This window comes from Caloenas nicobarica, chromosome 2 (assembly GCF_036013445.1).
Source record: "Caloenas nicobarica isolate bCalNic1 chromosome 2, bCalNic1.hap1, whole genome shotgun sequence".
In the NCBI taxonomy this organism is placed as follows: Eukaryota; Metazoa; Chordata; class Aves; order Columbiformes; family Columbidae; genus Caloenas; species Caloenas nicobarica.
Window position 1 is genome coordinate 43,626,003 of NC_088246.1, and position 21,645 is coordinate 43,647,647.

Below are 21,645 nucleotides of genomic sequence, written 5' to 3' on the forward strand. Positions count from 1 at the left end.
ACAGCCAGGAGATTATGTAGCATTTTCAGAAACTGTTCTAGACAGGCTTCAGGTGATCTGAGGTGAATAATTGATTCTTACTTAACAGCAATATAAATGGCAAAGCAGCCATTAAAACGGTATGAAAGAGAATATGCAGGCAGCTGAACACCGTCAAAGCTGGAGCGACGCAATGGTTTTTGCAGAGGCTGAGCTGCCTTTTTGGCTGCAGTGCACTGTAGATGTTGGAAACTCTGGAAATTTGTTTCTAGGAAAAACTAAAAAGTAAGGAGTTCTGAAAATCTCACCTTGTAATGGCAGAAGTACGAAAAGCAGGGTTTTATATCATGCTGCGATAGTTTTTGTTATGATCATGTTTTGTGGAAATTGAAGGAGGTACCACATATCTCATACAATGCCAAAAGGCAGCGACCATAGTGACTCAAGTCCATATTTGCCACACAAGACAAAGGGCAAATCAAATCACCATTGGCAGGTCAAATGCATGAGGGAAGCTCCTGCGGCAGCTCTGTGCTGGACAGACCAATAACAATTTGATTCCAGCAATATTTAGTTTTAGCAAATGCAGTGCTGTCCATGAACAAACTTAATTAAAAGAAAGCTGAGTCCAGCTTACACAGCACGGCACAGCACTCTGAGAGTTTACACAGTGAGAAGAAATCCTGAGCATATATAAACTGTGAACTCTTTTTAAAGTTCATGGCTTTAATTAAAACAGTACTTATTTATAATACTGTGCTGTCGAGCTGATACACAGGTATTTGTGACAAATAATTTTCAGCAACATTTTTGTTCTTTTTCTCTTCATAGGTCATGACTCTTAGGAATTTGCTTGTTTGCATTTTTTTGACAAAATTTGGTAGAGCAGATTTTAACCTGTGACTTGTTTAAGAAGTAACTGTGAAGAGTGTCTCAGGGATGGCACAGTAAGGTTGGTTGCCCAAGTCACATCTCTCTTTTCTGATCAGGTGATCCCAGGCAAAAGGTTCCTAATGGCAGTTCTTTTCTGGGGTCATTATAAAGCTCAGAACTGCTTGACTTTCCATATACAAATCACAATACAATGCTTTTGAAGATCATCGGTAAAATGCTTTTCTTCAAAATAGCACTTGTGAGTGTTTTCTGTGTTCATGTGCAGAACCACTTTGTCTTGTTAGAAAGTGGCCTTGTCATCGTTAACAGGCTTTTCACATGACTTGTTGACAGTCAAGCTCACACAGAAAATGCATGCTGTAATTCTAGTTTTTAGATATCTTTATAATGTTTGATGGATTGGCCTTAATTATTGCTGTACAATAGCTGCATAATTATGCTGAGGCCGAACGTCCTGCGGTGCTGTGGAAAAAACACATTGCAGATGAATTTTGAACCACGGCAGTGTGAAAGTCAGGTAGGGTTGGGTATGGCGGACAGATAATTTATGAAACGTAGCCAGCACTCAGTCTAAAAAGGCACAGCGACTACTGTGAAACAAATGTATCAGGGTGGAAGAGAGATTTAAAATCTCAAGATATTAAATCTTGATTTATTGGAGCCTTTGGAAGGCCGTCAACACACAGATTCTTTTGTAGGTACCTAAGACATAATAAGCTTCTTCGAATCCCCCAGTGTCTTCTGCTTGGCCGTGCTTTCCCTGTGAAACCTTCAGTGTTTAGACCTAGTCTTGTTTGAGGAGATAGCTGCTGCTTCTGGCAGTGCCTGCTGCACAGAGCTTTGGAAGGACTCTTGACAAGGTGGCCAGCATCACATTTACATTTCCTTCTAGTGTACCTGTTGGCTTATCAGTATTCAGTGCAGTAATAAAACCCATGTAAAAGCTTAGGCTTTCTGTACAGTCTTGAAAGCCCTTTGGTGTGCTGCTCAACAAGAGAGTGAAACCAGCCAGGGATCAATAGTTAACTGGCCATTGATTTAGCTGTCTGTGCTGTTAAATATGTGCCCACGCAAAGGGAAGCAAATAAGCCAGTAAAAAGTCAAAGGGAACCCTGGCAGCTGCACTTGATTCATTCTGTTCATCTCATGTTACTGCAATGATGGCTCAAAATATGTCATTAATAATTCTGAAAGGCCATATGGTCTGGACCATTACTACAGTTTTTATGTTTCTTACGTGTTTTTTAGTTTGTTCCTTCTTTTTATAAAAGAAACTGTAATATGAAAAATCTTTGAAAGCAGGGCTACTATCACTTTATTCAAATCAGTGTCTCTTCATTGATTCTAAAGGCACCACGTGGGTGTATGTGGGCAAGATCCCAGTCCCCAGCCACTGCACAGAAACTCTCCCTCCCACCCCTGCTGAGAAGGAGGAAAAGGGTTTCCTTCCATCGCTTCTCTGATGCCAGGAGTTGATGGAGGTTGGGCTGACTTTCTTTTAACTTTCACACTACCAGCCCATATTCATCCTAGGTAACTGTGATAATTAAGTTAGGAGCATCCTGCCATGCTTGGATAGAGAGGACCTCTCCAGATGTTACTTGCAGACATTAGGTATTAGGTCTGAAGTTAAACACCTGAATTATAAATTCAGTAGCTTACTCTGTTTGAAAACCAGGCATCTTTTACAAGTGTGCAAAAAAATGCCATGTAACCTCTAATATGAAAAAACAGCAGGAATAAATGGGGAAACAGTAGAAAACTGTGGAAAAAATCCTCTATTTCAGATTTTTGGTGTCTGAATCCAATCGAATGCATATCAAATCAGCTTTCAAATGAATGTCTAGTTCAGATGTCCTGGAAAGTTCTCATGATCTGCAGTACTAAAAAAGTAAGTATTAAATAATAAACCAACAAGAAGATATATTGAATATAAATCTACTGAGAGAAAGTATAACACGCTTCCTCTAAATTTCATTTAACTTCAATGGCTTGTATAGAATCCAGTTTAGAAATAATCTAATAAACTAAAGATCAGACAGATGCTACCGTACAACTACAGTTTTCAAAATACTGAGCAAACACTGGAAAATTTATGAAATGGCATATGAATGTTTCCATATAAATGATCTGGTTTCATATAAATGGTTTCACATAAATGGCTTTTTCCATAAAGAGCATAACTATTTTTATGTTAAGGGGAAACAGAAGTTCAACTCAGATCTTTAAAGAAGGAAAGAACTTAGATACATAGCCTGAAGATCTGAGCAGTAGCCATTAGGCAGAGATGAACTAGTTTTGGGAAAACTAATTGAGAGCGATTTGAGCCTGGGTCTAAAATGTTCAGAAAGACGAGGCCATGCTTCTAAAGGTGAGCTGTGTCAATGTTAATACGATGAAGTCTCAATTTATTAAAGACAAGGAAAGTGTATGATCTATTAATATAAATATTGATTACATCTTTAAAAAGAGGAGTTCAGGATCTCATATCGATCCACATATAAAGTTATATTCCCAGAATAAGTCTGGAAGATGGAAAAAGGAATCGTTTGAACTAATAATCAGCACTTAGCTTCCTAGAGCAAGCTGCTCTAAGAAATTATTTAGGTTGATTAAAAAGAACTCGTACATAGGGTTCCCAAATAAACCAAACACACTCAGTTTTCAGTCCTACAGAGATTACAGGAGGTTTGAGTTCCTTTTGGGAAAAAATAACATAGCCAAAATCCGTCTGCCCCTCCCTACACGTGTCTTTAAAGAATGCATTACTAAGTGTACTACGTAAAAAGGCTCAGCCTCTTCTCCCACAGGCAGGAATTGTTCTTTCAGCCTTTCGTGCGTTGCTTCCAAAGATTGTCTCAAGATGGGAGGGAAAATCCCATCTGAGCATTGTCCTTTCTTTAAAGAGTGGCTGGGAGGGTCCAGCAAAGCAAACAGCAAGTTGGAGTTGCAGCACGCCCTCCACTGGGGTTTATGCATTTCAAATCCTGTTGATGTAATGCCTTTCAAATCCTCCGCGTTACAAACTTCTCCTGTCTCCCTGGCATGGGCTTTGTCAGCTGAGCGACTGGACCAGTTCTTGCTAAAAGGCACTGATGAAATTTCTGGCTGTTTCCCCAGCACAACTGTTCCTGCCTGCTGAACAGCAGAGCCTTGCAGCAGGATGCCTGCTGCTGAATGCTGGAAATGCTCTGAGATAATGGAAAACTTGGTTTTGACCTACTGTGAGTTTGCAGCCTTTACCATTTTAAACCTTCCTACCTGTGGTTTTGACCAGTTTGGGAGTGTCTATCAGGTACAACCCCCAGCCAGAATGGCCTAACTACAATGTATGCATGCAGCTAATGTCCCTGGAGCCCACAGGCCAGAGCAGCTGAGGTATTTGGGCTACGATGATGGTGAAACAGGCTGGGGTGGAAGCAAAGGCAGTTGCAAAAAGCCCTGCACTTGTCTGGAGAGGAGCTTGAAATGGTTTAATTTCTTTTTGTTGTTGTTGTTGGTCTATTCTGTGGCACTTGGAGTACCCGCACAGACTGGCACACACCAGGACTCCAGAATGAGCACAGTCTGGGGCGTGAGGCTGTGTCAGGATTTCACAGAGGGTTGGGGCTGACTGGACAAGTCACCCCTGTTTCTCTGGGGCCGCAATGTAAGTGCAAGCTGTACTTGGAAAACGTGACCCTCCTTGGGCTGTCAAATGGGAGATCTTTGGTAAAATGAACTTCAGTGAGGACAGCCAAGAGCAGACTTTTGGTGGTGTCCTGAGACTGCACTTGCAAGTTTGCAAGACTTGAGCATGATGCTTTTGCAGCTGGCACACACAGCAGGCTCCACGGCTGTCTTCCCTTCAAGCAGCAATTTGGCCTGGTCTTGTACCCGTTAATTAGCCACATTTGGCACATGGGGCCTGGGAAAGGCAGAGGAGCTATGCCACTGCACTGCAGCCAGCTCTCCACCGCTCCTGGCAGCCCCCTTCTCCTCCGAGCCCCTGGGGTGGTAGCCGGCCGCAGCTCTGGTCCCCACGGGGGAGACCCTTCTTACACATAGGGGATTAAACCTGAGAGACCTCTGTGTTTTGGGAAGACTGTCAACTGGCGTGTCATACCTCTGTGGTCTGGGATGAGCCTGGTGTCTCTGGTGGGTTCTGGAGGAGGAAAGCGGGACAGGGACCACAGCGGCCAGGTGGTGGTGGGAGCTCTACTTGGCTGGTGGCCCTGCCGTAGTGGCTCTAAGTCAGCAGATGGAGAGTGTCTGAGGCATGGTGCTATTGGAGGGGGTTGTGGGTAATGTGTAGTTTTCTGCCACCCTACCCCTTCTGTTTCTGTCCAAAATTTTGGAGATGTAACTGGAAAATGCAGTTCTGAAGTGACCATATCACATGAATGACTTTCAGCTCTCTCACTGATGACTGCTTAGTCAGTCCAGTTTGGGACCAGACACAGTAGTAAATGGGATTTTAGCATCCCAGTGTGGGAAATAGCTTTTTTTTTTTTAATGCCTAGTGAAAAGCCATAGTAAGAATTAAATGAACCAGAGGGAGCCTAGGCCACACTGTGTGGATCCAGACACCACCGTCGCCACCAGACCTGCAACCGTGGGATGTGATCTTTCACTGAAGGCAAAAACCTAACTGTCAACTAATCAGGATTATGAAAGGCTAGTAGTTTGTGGAGGGCTTGGACTTCTGGTTCTGGTTAGGCTCATCCTGTCAACAAATAGGCACATTTTAAACAGTCGGGCGCCTGCCTTTCACACTGAAAAGCTCAGCAGTGACACTGGGCCGGGGAAGCGACTTTGTCACTCAGGAGCTTGGGGATTCTGGGATGAAAAGGCTCAGGCAAAGCCAAGAGCAAGTGTCAGCACCTCCATGCTACTGAGAGGATCTCTGCACAACTGAACAAGATGTCGAGAAGCCCCAGTGCCAGAGGCTGGGAGAGGAGGCCGAGCCCGAGGAAGAGGGGCTGGCGAGGGTAGGTGGCCCTGGGGTCTGGCTGCACGGTGACAGGACAGCTGGGCTGTGCACCGCTCCTGTACAGCCTGCTCAGCTCCAGGCTTCTTCGCTGGGTGGCATTTCATCTTGTTTCACTTTACGGTATGAGATACGGCTTCTGCAGGGTGATTTTTCTCTGTAAAGGAAAGGGTATTTCTCTAAATGTTATATTTGTATAGTAAGGAAAAATAATGTGGAATTATTTTGCTTTTTTAGAAAACACTATTGCATTGTAGAGGTAGCACGAGTGGCCTCATCTGTCTCTCTCTGCTTATAGCTCTTGTTTATCTTGTTGACGAAAGATAGGCTTGGTAAATCCTTGTGAGAGAGTGACTGTGGCCTGCTAGTCTTTCATTCATCCTCAGAGTGTAGCTAAACTTTCCACGGATATTTAAAACAATGGCATTTAATCTCTAACAGAGTTAAAAGGCTTATGTGTGCCTCCTCCAGAAGTGAGACACAGTGGCAGGGGTTATTATTTATTGTATTTGTTTGTCCCAGCTTGAAAACTGAGGAGTCAGAAGAAAAAGTTCTCACTTTAATATTCTGCAGGGCTGAATTGCTTCAGTGAAAGCAAAGGCTGTTGTGGCTGTTGTACAGTTACTGATGCATAACTCTGCTTTTTTTTTTTTTTTTATTAATCTGTCCTTTGGCTATGGGGATCTCATCTGCATGAGGCTGTTAGGTTTTTCTAAATATTGACACGAGTGTCAGTCCCTGAGCACCAATTGGTTGATAAATCAAAGTCCTTAACCAATCAATGGGTAGAGGTTTGCATAACGGTGTCATTATTTCTGAAAAACAGTGCAATTGGAATTGCAAACCTTTCTCCTTTTATTTACTTCTGTAATGCCTCTGCTTTAACTGTCCCCATTGCTCATGTTTTTAAAGTAATTAGTAACAGTGAAGATGCTTCCTAATCTCCTGTATCTTTCCTTTTTTTCTGTGGCCTGTATGGGGGGCGAGGGGGAAGTAACAAGCAATAAAACTTAAAAGAGTTTGCACACAGAAAAAGGGAAAAAGCGAGGTGGGGGGGGAAGGAAAAATAAAATGTTTTGTGTGTTTGTTTGGTTGTTTTTCCCAAAGATAAAAGTGTGATCTGAAGCTCATATTCCTCTCTTTTCTTGCCTACCTTCCCTCCAGGACTGTTTGCATGATTTTCCTTGCACTGTTGGTACTGTACCAGTTCTGACCCCTCACTAATATCTTTTGGTTATTGGAGACGAACTAACTTTCGGATCTGTATGAATGTAAATTGAAGTGAGAGAAGGAAAGATGACTGCAGGGAAAGAATGTTCTTCTAGTTTGGGGGTTTGTAACTTCAGTTTGCTATTTGTGTGTGCGTGTGTGGTTTTCTTCTGCTCTGCCCTTTACTGTGAGGCACGAAGTGTATGTTATATACTATAACAGGGTATATTTTTATGGGCAGTAGTTTGAAAATGTACCAACTTTGTTCTTTTATTTCTGTTTTGTAAAGTAGTGAGGAATTCAACCTGCATGGTAATGTGTTGTTTTGTGAGGTAATGGGTCTGGAGGTGCAAAGCTAGAATGCAGTAGGCATTAAGCAGTATGTCCAAAGGCAAATGCTTGCAGCTCTTAGGTCAGAATCCAAATTATGCAGTAAAACAGTATTACACGCCTCCTGATTTTGGACCCTTTGGGATATCCTTTTGCAGCTTTTCTCCTCATCCTAATGGGCTAAAGTTTCCCTTGAGCCGGGGTAAGAGAAGCTGAAAACTTTCTTTGGCTTCTGATTCTAGTATTTAGCTAAGCTAGTCTTTGTTTAGTCATTCTTGTCCCTGTAAAGATGAGGTGTGTCAATAAGCTTGAAACTATTTCTCCTTTGATTTTTGAGGCCTTGAATGTGCAAGACATGTTGATTCTGTCCTGTCTTCGTACATCTTCTAGAAATACGACATCTGATTCTTTGCATTTGACAAGACACATCTGCACTGATTTTAGTGAACTGTAATTTGAAACTAGTTTAGCTAAACCGAGGCAGATGGCTGCAGGACTGTGTGTAATATCTTCTGTGTAAGGTTGTGGCGCTGCTGCAAGATTATTAATCTGGTTTTAGGACACCTCATAGCAAAAAAAAAAAAAAAAAGGTAATACTGTTGCCATAAGTCTTAGTGTTGAATAAGTACAAATTAAATTAAAATGTGTAATGCAAAAGAATATGAAAATCTCAAAAGACTGTCAGGTAAGGTATTGTCTGGCTTACTGCACAGCATAAAGATTAAATGTTATATTTTTAAATGTTATATTTTTGGTTATTAAGCATTAGCTAAAATTATGTAGTCATGCGTGACCTCAATCAGGCCTGTACTGACAGGTGATCAGGTATTATGTAAAGCTGGTATCGATGAAAATGGAACCAGAGCCATGAAAATTTGCAAGGGCTAAACTAAATTGATTTAATGTAATCAGGACCTGGTTGTCTGTAGACAAGGTTTTATTTACTGTTTTAATACACTTATTTTACATACGGTGTCTGTGCCTCTTTCATGTTTCTTTGCAGTAGTTTGGCAAGCAAGAAATAGAAGTTGGAATGGTTGCCAAAATTGAAAGTTTAGCCTAAAAATCTGAAATAGAACAAGAAAGCTGTCTTTCGTTTTCTCAATTATTCATACTACAGGCTTTCTTTTTGTAAGATAGTTTAATTCAGTCTGAGAATAAACATATGACCTTTCTCGCCAGGATATTAGATTGAATCAGAGAACTCTCCTCTGTCCAGCTAGATCTTGTTGCACATTATCAACCAAGACATTTTTGATGCATGAAAAAAAAGGAAAAGATACTATGGAAAGTGTTCCGTGTGTTTCAACCAACCTTGCTCATGATGAACAGGTTGAATGGGAAGTCTGCAGGCTCGAAACAATTCTGCTTAAAACATGTGTTGAGTTTATTTATGTCAACAGTGAGCCCATTTGTGGAAATCATGGGTTTTTTCACAATCTGTTTGCTAAATTAGGATGCAAACCCATGAATGCTTGAGCGCGAGACTAATTTTCTATAAATGAGTAGTGTCACTGAGTTCAGTAAGAGCAGTCACACATAGAATTAAGCACGTGCACGACAGTTTGCAGAAATTTGGCAAATACGTTGTCGTCATGAATGGATTGTCCAGCTTTGCTTTTAATGCAGCTATAGATTCTTGACTTGGTCCTGTTTTGAGTAGCCCTGGTTGTATGAGCCATAAGCTATTTTATTGTGCAAAGCCTAACGGAGGATATTTCTCTCATTTTGTCATAGCAACAAGAGCAAGATCCCACAAACCTATACATCTCAAATTTACCTGTTTCCATGGATGAGCAGGAACTGGAGAATATGCTGAAACCCTTTGGACATGTCATTTCCACCAGAATATTAAGAGATGCTAATGGAGTCAGCAGAGGAGTCGGCTTTGCCAGGTGAAACCTTCACTCTTTTTTGATTAATGACATCTTTTGGCTTTGGTCCTTTGCAAATGCTCTCTATTCTGTAGCTCTGGAGCCTCATAGCTATGGACAATACAGAGCAGCCGCTTTATCAGATTGTGTGTCTGTTCTTTCCACCGAGCTGAAGAATACCAACGCAGAAGGATGTTCATTTCATTGCTCTAAAAAGTAGTTCATTGTATGTATGTATATGTAAATAAAGATCATTAAGAATAGCGAGCTATCCATGCAGTATCAAGCTTGGATAAATACACGTCCTACAGCCAAAAGCAGACGCATGGTGAAGAAACCATTTAAATGTTTAGCAAAGATTTTGCTACAGGAAAAAGTAAATTTAGCGGTTGGAAAATCAAAAGGAAGGAGCTATAACTGAAGAAACGTGGCTTCCTCAAAAGCTGCAGGGAACTCCAGCCTGTAAGAAGAGCTTAGAGAAGAAATATTTGCATATAACAAGCCCTGTCGGAGTAGTCAGATATTTTAGACACAATGGGCAACATATTGTTACCATGTACTTCATGTCAGTACAGATAGACAAGTTTGCATGCTTACTCTCAAGGAATATTTACATAGATTCTCTTCAGCTTGAAACAGTCTTAAATCAAATTGTTTCTTTTGAAAAGCGAAGGAATAGACCGTTATATATAGAAAGGTATTGAAAAAGCAAATAAGAAGAGAAATTTGCAATTGCTGTAAATCAGTGTTCGGCTTCAAAAGAAAAAGAAAGAAAATCCCAAATCATTGTCTCTACAGAATATTCATAACATTGTGCTTTGTGGAGGAGGCAAAATGACTTAGTCATCTTGCACATTTCTTTGATATACACCATATCTTGGTATATCATGGCACCTCTAATTAGTGTCATAACACCACTGAGTGAAATGGGGTAATCTATGATAAAATCGTAGCTTGCAAGATAAGCGATATTGTAGTATTACCTTTGTCCCTGATGTGAAAGGTCATCATGCACAGAGAGTGTTAAGATGATATTGTCTGAATTCAAATGGAAAAAGGCAAAACATTTATGCTGGAGCATGACACACTGTTCCTTATGCATTCTTGCAGATAATAACATGAACTTTTCTAGCTCACTAAATATAGATAAGTCTAACTCACAAATAAGCTTGCATTTAAAAAATAGACTTTGTTTGTGGAAATGTATTTAGTTATGTAACATATTTCAAGAAACCTTCAGTGATCTAACATGAAGGTGGTGTAATTCACCATGCAAACAACAGAGCGGTAAAGCCTTTGCTCCATCAAATACAGTAGATCTCCCATTGACTTGAATGAGGCCAGAATTAATCCAGGAATTCAGAACCGTAGTTGAATGCTGACTCTTGTCTTCACAAAGTCATCAATACAATCTTTAATTAGATGACCACCTGGCCTTCTCTTTGTAATAAGGTGCTATTTCGTATATTTTTCCTGCATGTCAATCCAAACAGAAGAATTTGTTCAACTTTGCCTGTAGTCATGAAGATTTCATTCTAGTGTGAGCACATGCCGATGAGTGGGTATAAATGCAGTGCAGGTAGGGGATGGCAGCTGTATTTCAGTCCAGATAAGATTTCAGAAGTTCAGCAACCCATGTGGTGATCCGGCATATTGTACCTTCTGACCTGGGGCCTTTTGTCACAGCCTATCTTGCCTGCTTGTGGAATGTGCTGTGCTGCTCAGCATAGCTCTTAACTGAGACACAGAAGCACAGGAGAAAAAGTTAACTTTGCATACACTAAAATAATGCGGCATCCAGCAATTGTGGAATTTGATGTTTCAAAGTTATTAATTAAGTGCTATGATGATTAAAAATAACTTTTTTTGATTCTGCCCAATTATGTGAATAGTCAATCTCAAAATAAATATATTCAAAAAGCAATTGGAAGTAGAGACTTACAGTAGACAGCTATTGTCAGATTTTTCTCCTAGACATGTATGATTAGCAGTTTCATAGTACTGCAGGTGGCTACTTAATCATTTATAACCTGGCTAACTTCAAATGTTCTTGGATCAGAATTATCTGAGTAATGTCTGGCCACATTAGAGTTCTGCACCCTTTAAAGTACGCGTGTACAAAGCTAGCTCTTCTTTTTAAGCTGTGGAAGTATTTCCTCTCCTTTGCGTCCCTCAAAAGGAGCTAAACAGATTTTCCTGAGACTTTCCAGAGCATTTCACTGTGGCTTGGACCCAACCGTGCCTAGGTACACCCCAGGGGAAATTTTGAGGAGGAGAGTTATAAGCAAGGGGCCAGAGAAGGGAAGCTTTAGAATCCAACTGTGGCTCCACGGAAGTCCATCCAGTTGCAAGGGACTTGCCATAACCTCTGGACACCCACCTCTGCCTCTCCCCTTGCCCCTGCTTTGTACTTCAAAGTGGTGCCGCCTGGCTCCAGGGTCTCCGTGGGAGCTGGCATTCTGGGGGGCTCATGTTGCTGTCGTTGTTAGGCAGCGTGGGTTTCTGCTGACACCGGCAAGCCAAAGCTGGGACTAAGCACAGCCTATCGTATAGCGGAGAGAGACATTAGGAGGAGGTGCGGGGAGAAATGCTTACTAGAAGTAAGGAATTGGAAAAAGGAGGCGGTGCGGATGAGAAGCTTTGAGTTCAGCCTGTGATAAGATTGTGTATCGAAAGAGGGAATGATGCAGTGTTGCCCTCACATGGGATTTCATCACAAGACAAGTGCCGGTGTTTCTTAAATCCCTGTTGATGGGAGTCATCTAATGACTTCAGCATCTGATCTTTCATTTAAAAAGGGCAAGTAGATTCCTCAGCGCTTAGAACAAAAGCATAGTCCTTCACCCTCAGAAAACAAACAAACAACAACAAAAGAAAAACAAGGGAAAAAGCCACAGAAAGTGAATTTGAAGGCTTATTTTGAGATACAATTTTAAAGCTGATCCCTTATGATTTGAGCTTTGCAAACAGGACATTAACAAGGTTGGTGCGAATTAAAAGCACATCAGAGGCAGTAAGTGAGAAGGTCTTTGAGGGAGGCTGGAATGACTGGATAGGAGAAGGTACTGAGAGCATGGAGGGAAATATTTAAATTTAACCTGAAGATGTGTTTGTTGTCACTTATAAAGAGGTAACTGTATGTGCTGGAAGACCTGGCTTTCCACAGGTCCATAAAGGGTGAGTTCCAAGTGTTGAGGTGGGAGAAGATAAAGAAGTAACACAATCAAAGTAGAGCTAAAGCAGCGGTGCTGTTTTGCTAAATGAAAGCGGGAATATTTAGAGAGAGATTTCTGAGGCTCAGTGATGATACTACTTTGGAGGCAGTGTCAGCAGCACCAGGGAATAGACAACATCCAGGCAGTTTAAGGATGCATTTGTGAAGAGAAGAAATGTTTTGTTCTTCCTTATTCAAGGGTTTAATTGAAGGCAGTTGAAAAGGTGCTGTAAATTTAGCTTGAAGAAATCCATCATCTGGGACAGTAGTGCAGCCTTAGATATTGTGAGGATCATTCCTACTCTCAGTCAGAAGAATGACCTGTCACATCCTACATTTTACACAGGAAATCGCTTTATAATTGGATATCCCAGATGAAACTGGAAATCCCAAACCATCCCCAATGACTTTGTGTGATATCTGTAAAATATTCCAATGCCTGTGGTGATAAATTGCCATTGAAAGGCCTCCCTGGAACAGGCTCACGATGTCGCTGGAGGGTGCTGGAGAGGTCTATGGGAGAACGTATCTCTAAGACCCTCACATTTCCATCTGGCATTGCAACCTGGACCAAATTTTGGTAGACTCAGCACATCCCTAAGAAAATTGCCAGGCATGGAGCTGCGCTTTTCAGGACAAGCAAACTCCAGAGGAGGGACAGGTGGTGCAGAATACTGGGACAAATATCAGTGTGACTCCGTAATGTCAAAATGGATACGAAGCCCTTGAAGGTGAAGAGGGAGGAACGAGGCAAGTTAGGAGCCATCAGATAACTTGGCTGAGCAATTTTCATAATCCAGGTCTGAGGTACTGTGAGTTTTTATTGAAAAACCCCTTTTCCATGGGGCAAGGAGGCATTGGGATATACCTTGGAGAGGGACTTGCTGATGCCACTGAATCAATGAAATAAAAATTGCATTTTATAACCCCATAGTAAAATACCATTCAAGTATATTTAAGTATGTTCCTTATAGAGATAGTAATATTAATATATATGTACACCATACTTAGCTGAACAGCGGAGCAAGCCTTTTATAGGTCCTTTTAAATGATAAAGTGCAAAGAAAGAGTTAGAAACCACTAACTTTTTTATTTTGTTTGCTGTCTTGTAACTTAGAACGACCTTGCAAGATTCCCCCCCCGAGCGACATTTTACAACGAAGTCATAAGCCTCTGAAAACAGAAATTTATGATGGAAATGCTGACAGGCAGACAGTCAAGTATTGCACTGCTGGCAGGCACCAGTATAATACTTAACCTGAGACTGTGAAGACAGTAGCATAAATCAGCCTGGGTCTAGGTGGAAATGACTGTGTGTTCATACTATTCTTTTCCGGTAACATGAGAAAATTTGTCCAACACAAACTGTCACAAAAGAATGTTATGATGCTATTCCCAGCAAACAGCCAAAGTCAAGAGATTCTCAGTTAGCTGTCTCTATCATGTCAGAGCAAAAGGATATAGTGAGGAGATACTTCCATCCCTTTGTGACAGAGCTAGGGGGTCTGTAGTGGGGCATTTACTCATTTTGTTGTTGGGAGTTCAGGCTTCATCCTTGTCTTTTCCCTACTTTGTTCTTCTGGAAGAGCTTTCAATGGGATGCTTTTCTCTGTCTGCATCTGGTTTTTATTTAACTTATCTCCCGATTGTCTGTGTTTTATATGTGTTCAATTTAGTCTTTGGAAGCAGTATTCAACTCAGCAACTGAAAGGGAGCAGCAGAAAATGGGAAACGAGATTTTGAGCCCCCACAGGATCATTATTCTATTTATAGGCGTTTTGCATGGATTTTGGTAGACATGGGTGTGCTCCAGTTTCCACTGAAGCAAAATGAGAGAGCCAAGGCTTTAATTTGTGTGTTCTTTTCCTCGAAGGAAGCTGTGCATCTTTCAGGGATTTTCAGGACAGCGTATGTGTCATTTAGTTTTCTTGGATTTCTTCTGAAACAGAGGTTTCTCTATGGAGTGTGCAGAGATACTCAAGCAGCTCACAACGGTCACCTTGGCATAATGGGTCATGCTGCAAGGTATAGTATGGACCATATCTGAAGAGAAGAGGAGCCAATCCTGTCCTCGCTGGAGGTTTCTGCAGATTTTGTGTATTCATCCGAGATAGTAAACAACATTCTGTTGTTCATGCAAACAGGACTGAACATGAACAATATACAGGCAGGACATGTTGGGAAAAGACATAATTTATGAGCGATGAGCAGAACTTGTCAAAATTAATATCTCTTCCCAGGCTGTAAATGACAAAGGGAACAGTTTTTCCAGCATAAAATGGATTCCAACCAAAAAGCACAAACATCTTGAAGCAATTTCTTACCAGCTGAAAAGCTGGGGACATAAGATACCTAAGTCAGCTCCAGGAGAGAAGAAAATCACAGGTTGTAGCCATATCAGATTCTTAAAATGTCTGGAATTAAATGAGCAAAATAAATTGAGAAATTAGTGAACATGTTGCCATAGAAGGATGAAGAATAGAACATATGGAGGTGCTAAGAATCCTCATATTAATCAAACCTATCTTGTAGCTTTAGAGTATTTAAGACCTGAAGATCCTTTTCCCTGACCTCTTTTATCTCACAGGCAGTTGAAGTACTCCCAGTTACCTAATACTGAAATAATACTTGTCTTTCACTAAAATACAACTTTCAGAAGTGATTTGAAGGCAGAAACCAGAAAAAAGAGCACCACCTCTTGTCTATCTAATGTGTGCCAGTGGATCATATTCCTTGCAGTTAAATGTTTCTGCCTAATTTCTCTTTCAAATTCGTCTGGCTCTTGTCACAACTCCAGTGTGTATTCTAACTATGGCCTCAGTTCTTTGGACTCCTCCACTGTATAATATTGCTACTACCTTCCTACTGCCCCCTTTGCAAAATGCCTTAAATAGTGAAGAAACATTGCCCCCTCAAGATTTATTGCTCCTACTCTTATAAATATAAGAAAACAAAAGTATTTATATGCTATTCATAACATAAATGCAGTAGTAACATTTTAATCTTTAAATATTTACTATGGATATAAAAAAATATAGTCCTGATGATATTTTACATTATTATTATTATTATTAAGCAAAGTGACTACAGGGTATATGTAAACCAAACCCACATTTTACCACTAACTGGTAATTACATGGTACTGAGTATTTCTCATGTAATAATTATGTAATCATCATGTTATTCTTTGTGTATAAATTTTATTAAGTTGTTTCTTGACACTGCATCAGTCTTTATAATAAGCATGTGTAAGAGCTTTAGTTGTAAAAAAATTTCCGTTTCCTTTATTTTTTCTTTCATGGTAAATGTTCCCTATTACTTATAACAACACATAATAACTACTTTGGAGCCACTACGGCCTGTAGAGAGAGTAATATATATTTTTTAAGTGATCTAAAATAAATATTTAATAGCAAGACACAAACATCAAATGATTTGATTGTGATACTTGCTTAAGCACCACCATATTTTTTGTTCATTTACTAATTACAATGAAATATCTTACATTCGCAAACTATGGCTAGAAAAAAAAATCATTACAAGAGCTTTCCTTTTCAGATTTTTTTTAAATTCACTTTCTTTCCAATTGGGTAGAATATGGACGCTCTAGTTACTCATATTGTATTTGAGAATTTTACTGCTTAGTTTCCAGAACCTGGAAATATATAGACACAGGTGGAAATAAATTCTCAGTGTTTTATTAGTTGCTTTGTTTTAGATAATTATCTGTACATTTAAAAATATCATAGGAATCTGGCCTATGGCTTTGATCATTTTTTTTCCCTGCAGTGTATTTCCTCATTCAAAATAAGACTCTGATACTTTATAGTTATCTCTGAATTGCATTTAAGGATGAATTTTTATCTAAGATCCTCTTAGGATCAGCACCAAAAACATACTATGGAAGGGAATTTGAAAACGATACTTTGTGAATGATCTGATCAGAGGCAAATTTCTATCACCATGTGGAGTTGATGTCCTCCCCTTTCCAGCAGGGGAGCTGAATATCTGTATCTTTCAACAGAAGGTTTTGAAACATCTATGAACTTTATATTTTCTTCAGAATATTATCGTTTGCCCCCTTATTTGGTATCAGTTATGAAAAAAACCCTAACTCTAAAAAAATGGATTTGAGTGCTCTTCCCCCAAGTTTACCTATGCTCTGATGACATTCTTTTGTAGAAAACCTGTCCCCTGGAGGCTAACTTTTAACATGTAACATTCCCGTTAATAGTATTTTTATTAAATCCTAGTCTCAATCAACATTTTGAAACATTTCTGTCTCAGATGAGATTAATAAATTAGTGACACGAAGTGTCATGTCTCTCCCCCAAGTTTCCAAATGCTTTCTACAACAGAGGAGTGCCACAGCTTTTTAAAGAAAAAGCAGGTAGAATTTATTCGTGTGGAGGTAGGAAAAGTGTATTTTTATTGGGCCTCTTCCCAGGTATGGCTGGTCTTTATGGCTAAAACAAGTAAGAACAGAAAGAGGAATGTCTGAATTGATGTGTGCAGATAGGTTCAGCTTATGGGTAGGTGCACACCACAGGAATTGCCACCTAAGTGGTTGGTGTTGATCAGAATTTTAACTAAACTAAAACCAGGCTCTTGTGATGGCAGGTACCAGACAATTTTAGTAATACATCTGTTTGCTCTGCACCCCTAATTCTGTCAGTCAGTGAGCTAACCAGCCTGAAGAACACGAGTCAAAAGGGTTATTTCTGAAAAAACAGGTATTGTGGACAAGCGAAAATTAGAATTCCTGCCTGGGTGGCCCTGGGATGGATGCAGGCCGCATCAGTCAGCGGCTGCTGGGCCAGCCCGGTTGTGGCCTGGAGGAAGGTCCATCCCACAGGCGCAGGGTGCAGAAGTCACGGGGGGCACTCAGGTAGGGGAGGGAGGCCAGGGATGGATGCTTTTGTCACTCAGCAGCACATCTGAAGGGAACGTGTATTTGCTTTGTCTATTGTGCTGCCTTTTCAAACCCAGTCAATAATGCCAGTGTCGGTTTCAAGCGAAGCGTGTGCCAGATTACAGATAGTGAGCAGTGGCATTTGAGAGCCGTTAATTGTGAAACTTGAGAAGAAAATGTGCACATTCTTTTTCAGGGTGCTATTCGAATGATGGCCTTTTTATCCCAGAACACTGTGGGTTTCACTTTTATTCTCTTCCCACATAAAATGCGTGGAGTGCACCGAGTCTCTTTCACTTGGCAGCTCATATATTGCATTCTTTGCAGGGGCTGCTTTGGCTTGTTAAAATGTACCCCATGTATTAAAATGAAATTGTCACTGCTGTGTGGTGCAACATAACATGGGTTGACACTAAGCGCCTGCAGCTACAGAAAACAGACTTTTATTGCATTTGTTCTTTCAGAGACAAGAGCCTCTAAAGGCTCAGTGCAGACATTCGCTTAGTTAAATCTGAATGAAGCCAAAGTGAACAATCTAAGTTGCTGTCTTTGTGCTAGCAGAAATGGCCCAACCCACATGGTATGCAGTGATACAACCTGGAAGGAACAGATTTGGATGATTCCACCTGAAACAAACTGACAAAAGACTTTGGCTTGCACAGAGAATTAGTCAGGCAATCAGGTTTTTTTGTGGTTTTTTTTTTCTTTTTCACGATGGTGGTGTGGTCCTTTAAACTCTGGCAAAGTTGGACCCCAGCAGACAAACTGCCACTCTAAATTCTACATGAGCCACACGGAATGCATATTCCTCTTTCCCAAAACCATGTGACGGGAAGGGTGGTAGATAAATTAGTTTTTAAAATTTATAGACTGATGAGAAGTAAGCGATATTTCTGTCGGTGGAGTTATTTTGCACAGAGAACCTGGAGGAAAGCACTGGTGTGTTGAAGAAGCATCAAACGTGGTTTTTAAACACAGTTTCAATTTCTGTCTTTCCTCAGAGTTTCTTTACTCGCACTGTAGCAAAGTTAACTGTTCTCTAGACTAGCGTGCAGTCGATTTACAGGACCTGGTAGAATGGTGAATTCCCACATGTGGTATAACCATGATTTGGGATTTGACTAGTAGCTTTGCATTCTTTACAGTTCCTTCAATAATATATGTACCGGTTCACTGTTAATACTTTAACATCTCAATGCTTCAAGTTGTCTTGAGGTCACATGAGATGAACAGTAAGGCATTTCACCTTGCAGTATTACATGTAAATTACTGTCTTCACCCAAAATTTGGCTTTGTGTCGTAACAGGTGTATATGCATTGTCTTTGGTTTTGCTGTAGAATCTGTCTTTGCAGGTTATTTTTTTAACATTCTAATCCTTAATAATTTTTGCTTAATCCTCTGGCTTCTTCTCCAAATCCTGTATTTTTTTTTCATACAATTTAAAGTTACTTTCTATGCTCAAGGAATCTAGAAACACGTCCTTTGCCTTCCCAAGCAGCACGTGAGAGCATAAAGAATGTGTCCTTGTTCAGGGTGATCCCCGGAGCCAAAAGGGGACTGTTCATTGACACCGCTGCGGCTCACACACAGCCGGGAGTGCAGCTGCAGGCTTTGAGGGTAGCAGGTCCTCCTTGCAAGCCACCCTGTACCATAATGAGCTCAACCAGTTTCTCTGCAGAAATCAGCAAGAACAGCTTTGAAGATTTCTCTCTGCATCTGTGCTTGTCCTTTTTTTTTTTTTTTCCCTGCCTTTTGCTTTTTGTTTTTGCTGACTGAGCACTTCCGTAGCAGTCTAGTAACATGTATTGCTTCTTCTCCCATCCCACCCTCTTCTCTTTTCCAGAATGGAGTCTACAGAAAAATGTGAAGTAGTAATCCAGCATTTTAATGGCAAATATCTGAAAACCCCACCCGGTCTACCAGGTAAGTCTAGCCATAACTATGAAATTTAAAAGTCACTGAAGAGTTTAGAATACAGAAATGCTGGAATTTATGTTGAGAGTGGCTTGTATTACTGGCCCTGCTAAGAGGATGTACAGTTTTCCTGGTTGAAGCCTATCATGTAAGACCCATAACAACTTCTTCCTTGCCCAAGTTAGCATTATTCAAGTATTTATGTTTGACAGTAGTAAATTTAAGTACATATAAAAATTGCGTTGTCTTACTGTGGTTTTTTTTTTTCCTTTTTAATGCATATATTGTGTGAGATTTTTTTTCCAGTTAGAGCAAAGGCCGCATAAGTAAATGCTGATGGTTTTCTAACAACCTAGGGATATAACTAGATCATCAACTGCATTATAGGTTAAAAAAATAGCCAGGATTTCAGGTTGTAAATAGCTTTGTATTCTTTACAGTTACTAGATAGTGTTACTAGTTAGTGTTACCAGTATTACCAGCAGCAGCTGTTAATACTAGCCTAGGATATTTCAAATAATAAGTGATTTTATACTATTTGTACTTGCCATAACTTAATGTAATCCTGCCATTTTCTGATTATACATTCAGTGATGTTTCAGTGCCACATCAAAAGCCCAGTTCCAGCCAGTATTTTGCTCTTGAAATCTTCACCTGTCATGTAGGTGGTCATCAGCTGTGTCAAGTTTAGTGATCAGTTGCCTGATTCTTAGTGCTTCACAAGACCTCCCCGAGGCCACAAATCGGGAAAGATTTCTCCCTCAGATTGTCTAAAGAGCTACCTTCAAGTAGCAGGAAATTCTTGCAAGAATAGGAGATCATTGCAAGAATTGCATCCTAAGTTGTTTTCTTCTTTTTTTTTTCTTTTTAACTTCCATTAAACTATATCCTTTTTTGGTTACTTTCATTAAATTCCTCCTTATTCATTGCCTGGTTCTTTATGCAGAAGATGCACTGAATACTCTAATTAAAAGAGAGCCATCTGCACAGCTACTGTGTACAGTAATTGAATGCTGCAATGTACATATAAATTTTAGTCAGATCACCTTCATGGAAAAGTATTCAACTTTTAGTACAAGCTGGAAGACTCCATTTTATACATTTCTGTTTCAAAAGTAATCACTGGCTATTTTTCTCAACACCAGCTAATGAAGTACAACACCAACATTTTAAAGTACAACAGAGTCGGGCTGCGTAAAGCAATGGGCAAAGCAATATAGACAGAGACCTTAAACCTTTGGCATGCCTTTCTGTATGCGTACATTGAGTCCCAGTAGGAATCTGTTTAATATCATAGCAACACCCAATGGAAAGACTGTGAATAGCAAGGAATCAGTGCAGCTTCGGCATTATAACCCGGCGTACTTCATGGTCCAATTCCCAGTTGTCTCACAGAGGACACATCATCTGAGCCAGGAAGAAAGCAGAATATTCTTACAGTTCCTGCTTGAGAAAAAAAGGCTACATGATAAAGAATGAAAGCTAGAAGTTGAAAATGATTTTCTTTTCTTTTTTTAATTTTTAAATTAGTCAGGAAGATACTGGGTATTCAGCATGAACATGAGACATCAAAATAGGAGTCTTGATAAAATAATATGATTGCTTCCTTTTGTTCCAAGAGATACATTGAAATTGGTTTTTAATGGTTTCAACTTTTCCTGCTTCCTCAATTAAAGGGCATGAATCAGTTCTTACTTTCCTGAAGAAGATGTCCATGTAGGAAAAAAATGTCTACTATGTTTCTCTCATGATTGTTGTCGTCAGATGACATTTATTTGCAAGGATGAGGTGGGACGTAACTATTTTAAGAGTTTTCATTTACTTGAGTACCATTCAGATGTATATAAAGCATAGTGCAGCTTGGGGCAAGGCCACTGAACCAGTAACCGAACTCACTCAACTACGCACCAGATATCTGTAAGGTCCCATTTTGTCCTCCATTTTTGGAGGACAGATTCTGTAGCTCCAAACACACATACCTGGAAATTATCGTACGGTATTTTATCCACATAAAAGAGAATATTTATGCCTCATTATTAGGGCAGGGCACTCTTCAAATCCATATTTTAAAGATTTTTCATATTCATTCCTCTTCTTCTTAAAAAGCCAGAGGACAAACATGATCACTTGGGCAGTTGGGTCGATTCAAGTGATACAGGCCACTCGTATTCATTGACCTTTCATGCAGTACAAAAAACCATGCAGTCCTAGTTTCTTCTTCTTGACATTGTTTCCTGTTAGAGCTTCTTGGTTTATGCATCTGTGCTGTTAACCTGTATTTAAGCCTCCCAGCAAAGATAGAAATGTCTTGCTTTATCCCCCTCCTGGCAGTTGCTTATCTTCCTGCAT

General features: G+C 40.2%; 1 protein-coding gene across 11 annotated transcripts in view; it reads left to right on the plus strand.

Moving 5' to 3' along the window:
- Positions 1-21,645, plus strand: part of RBMS3 (RNA binding motif single stranded interacting protein 3) — a 713,822-nt gene that overhangs the window by 547,470 nt on the left and 144,707 nt on the right. For all 11 annotated transcript variants that reach the window (XM_065627651.1, XM_065627659.1, XM_065627650.1 and 8 more), the window contains 2 exons: positions 9,119-9,276; positions 19,226-19,305. In XM_065627651.1, the coding sequence (XP_065483723.1) occupies positions 9,119-9,276; positions 19,226-19,305 (238 nt within the window). The remainder of the gene's footprint in view (positions 1-9,118; positions 9,277-19,225; positions 19,306-21,645) is intronic.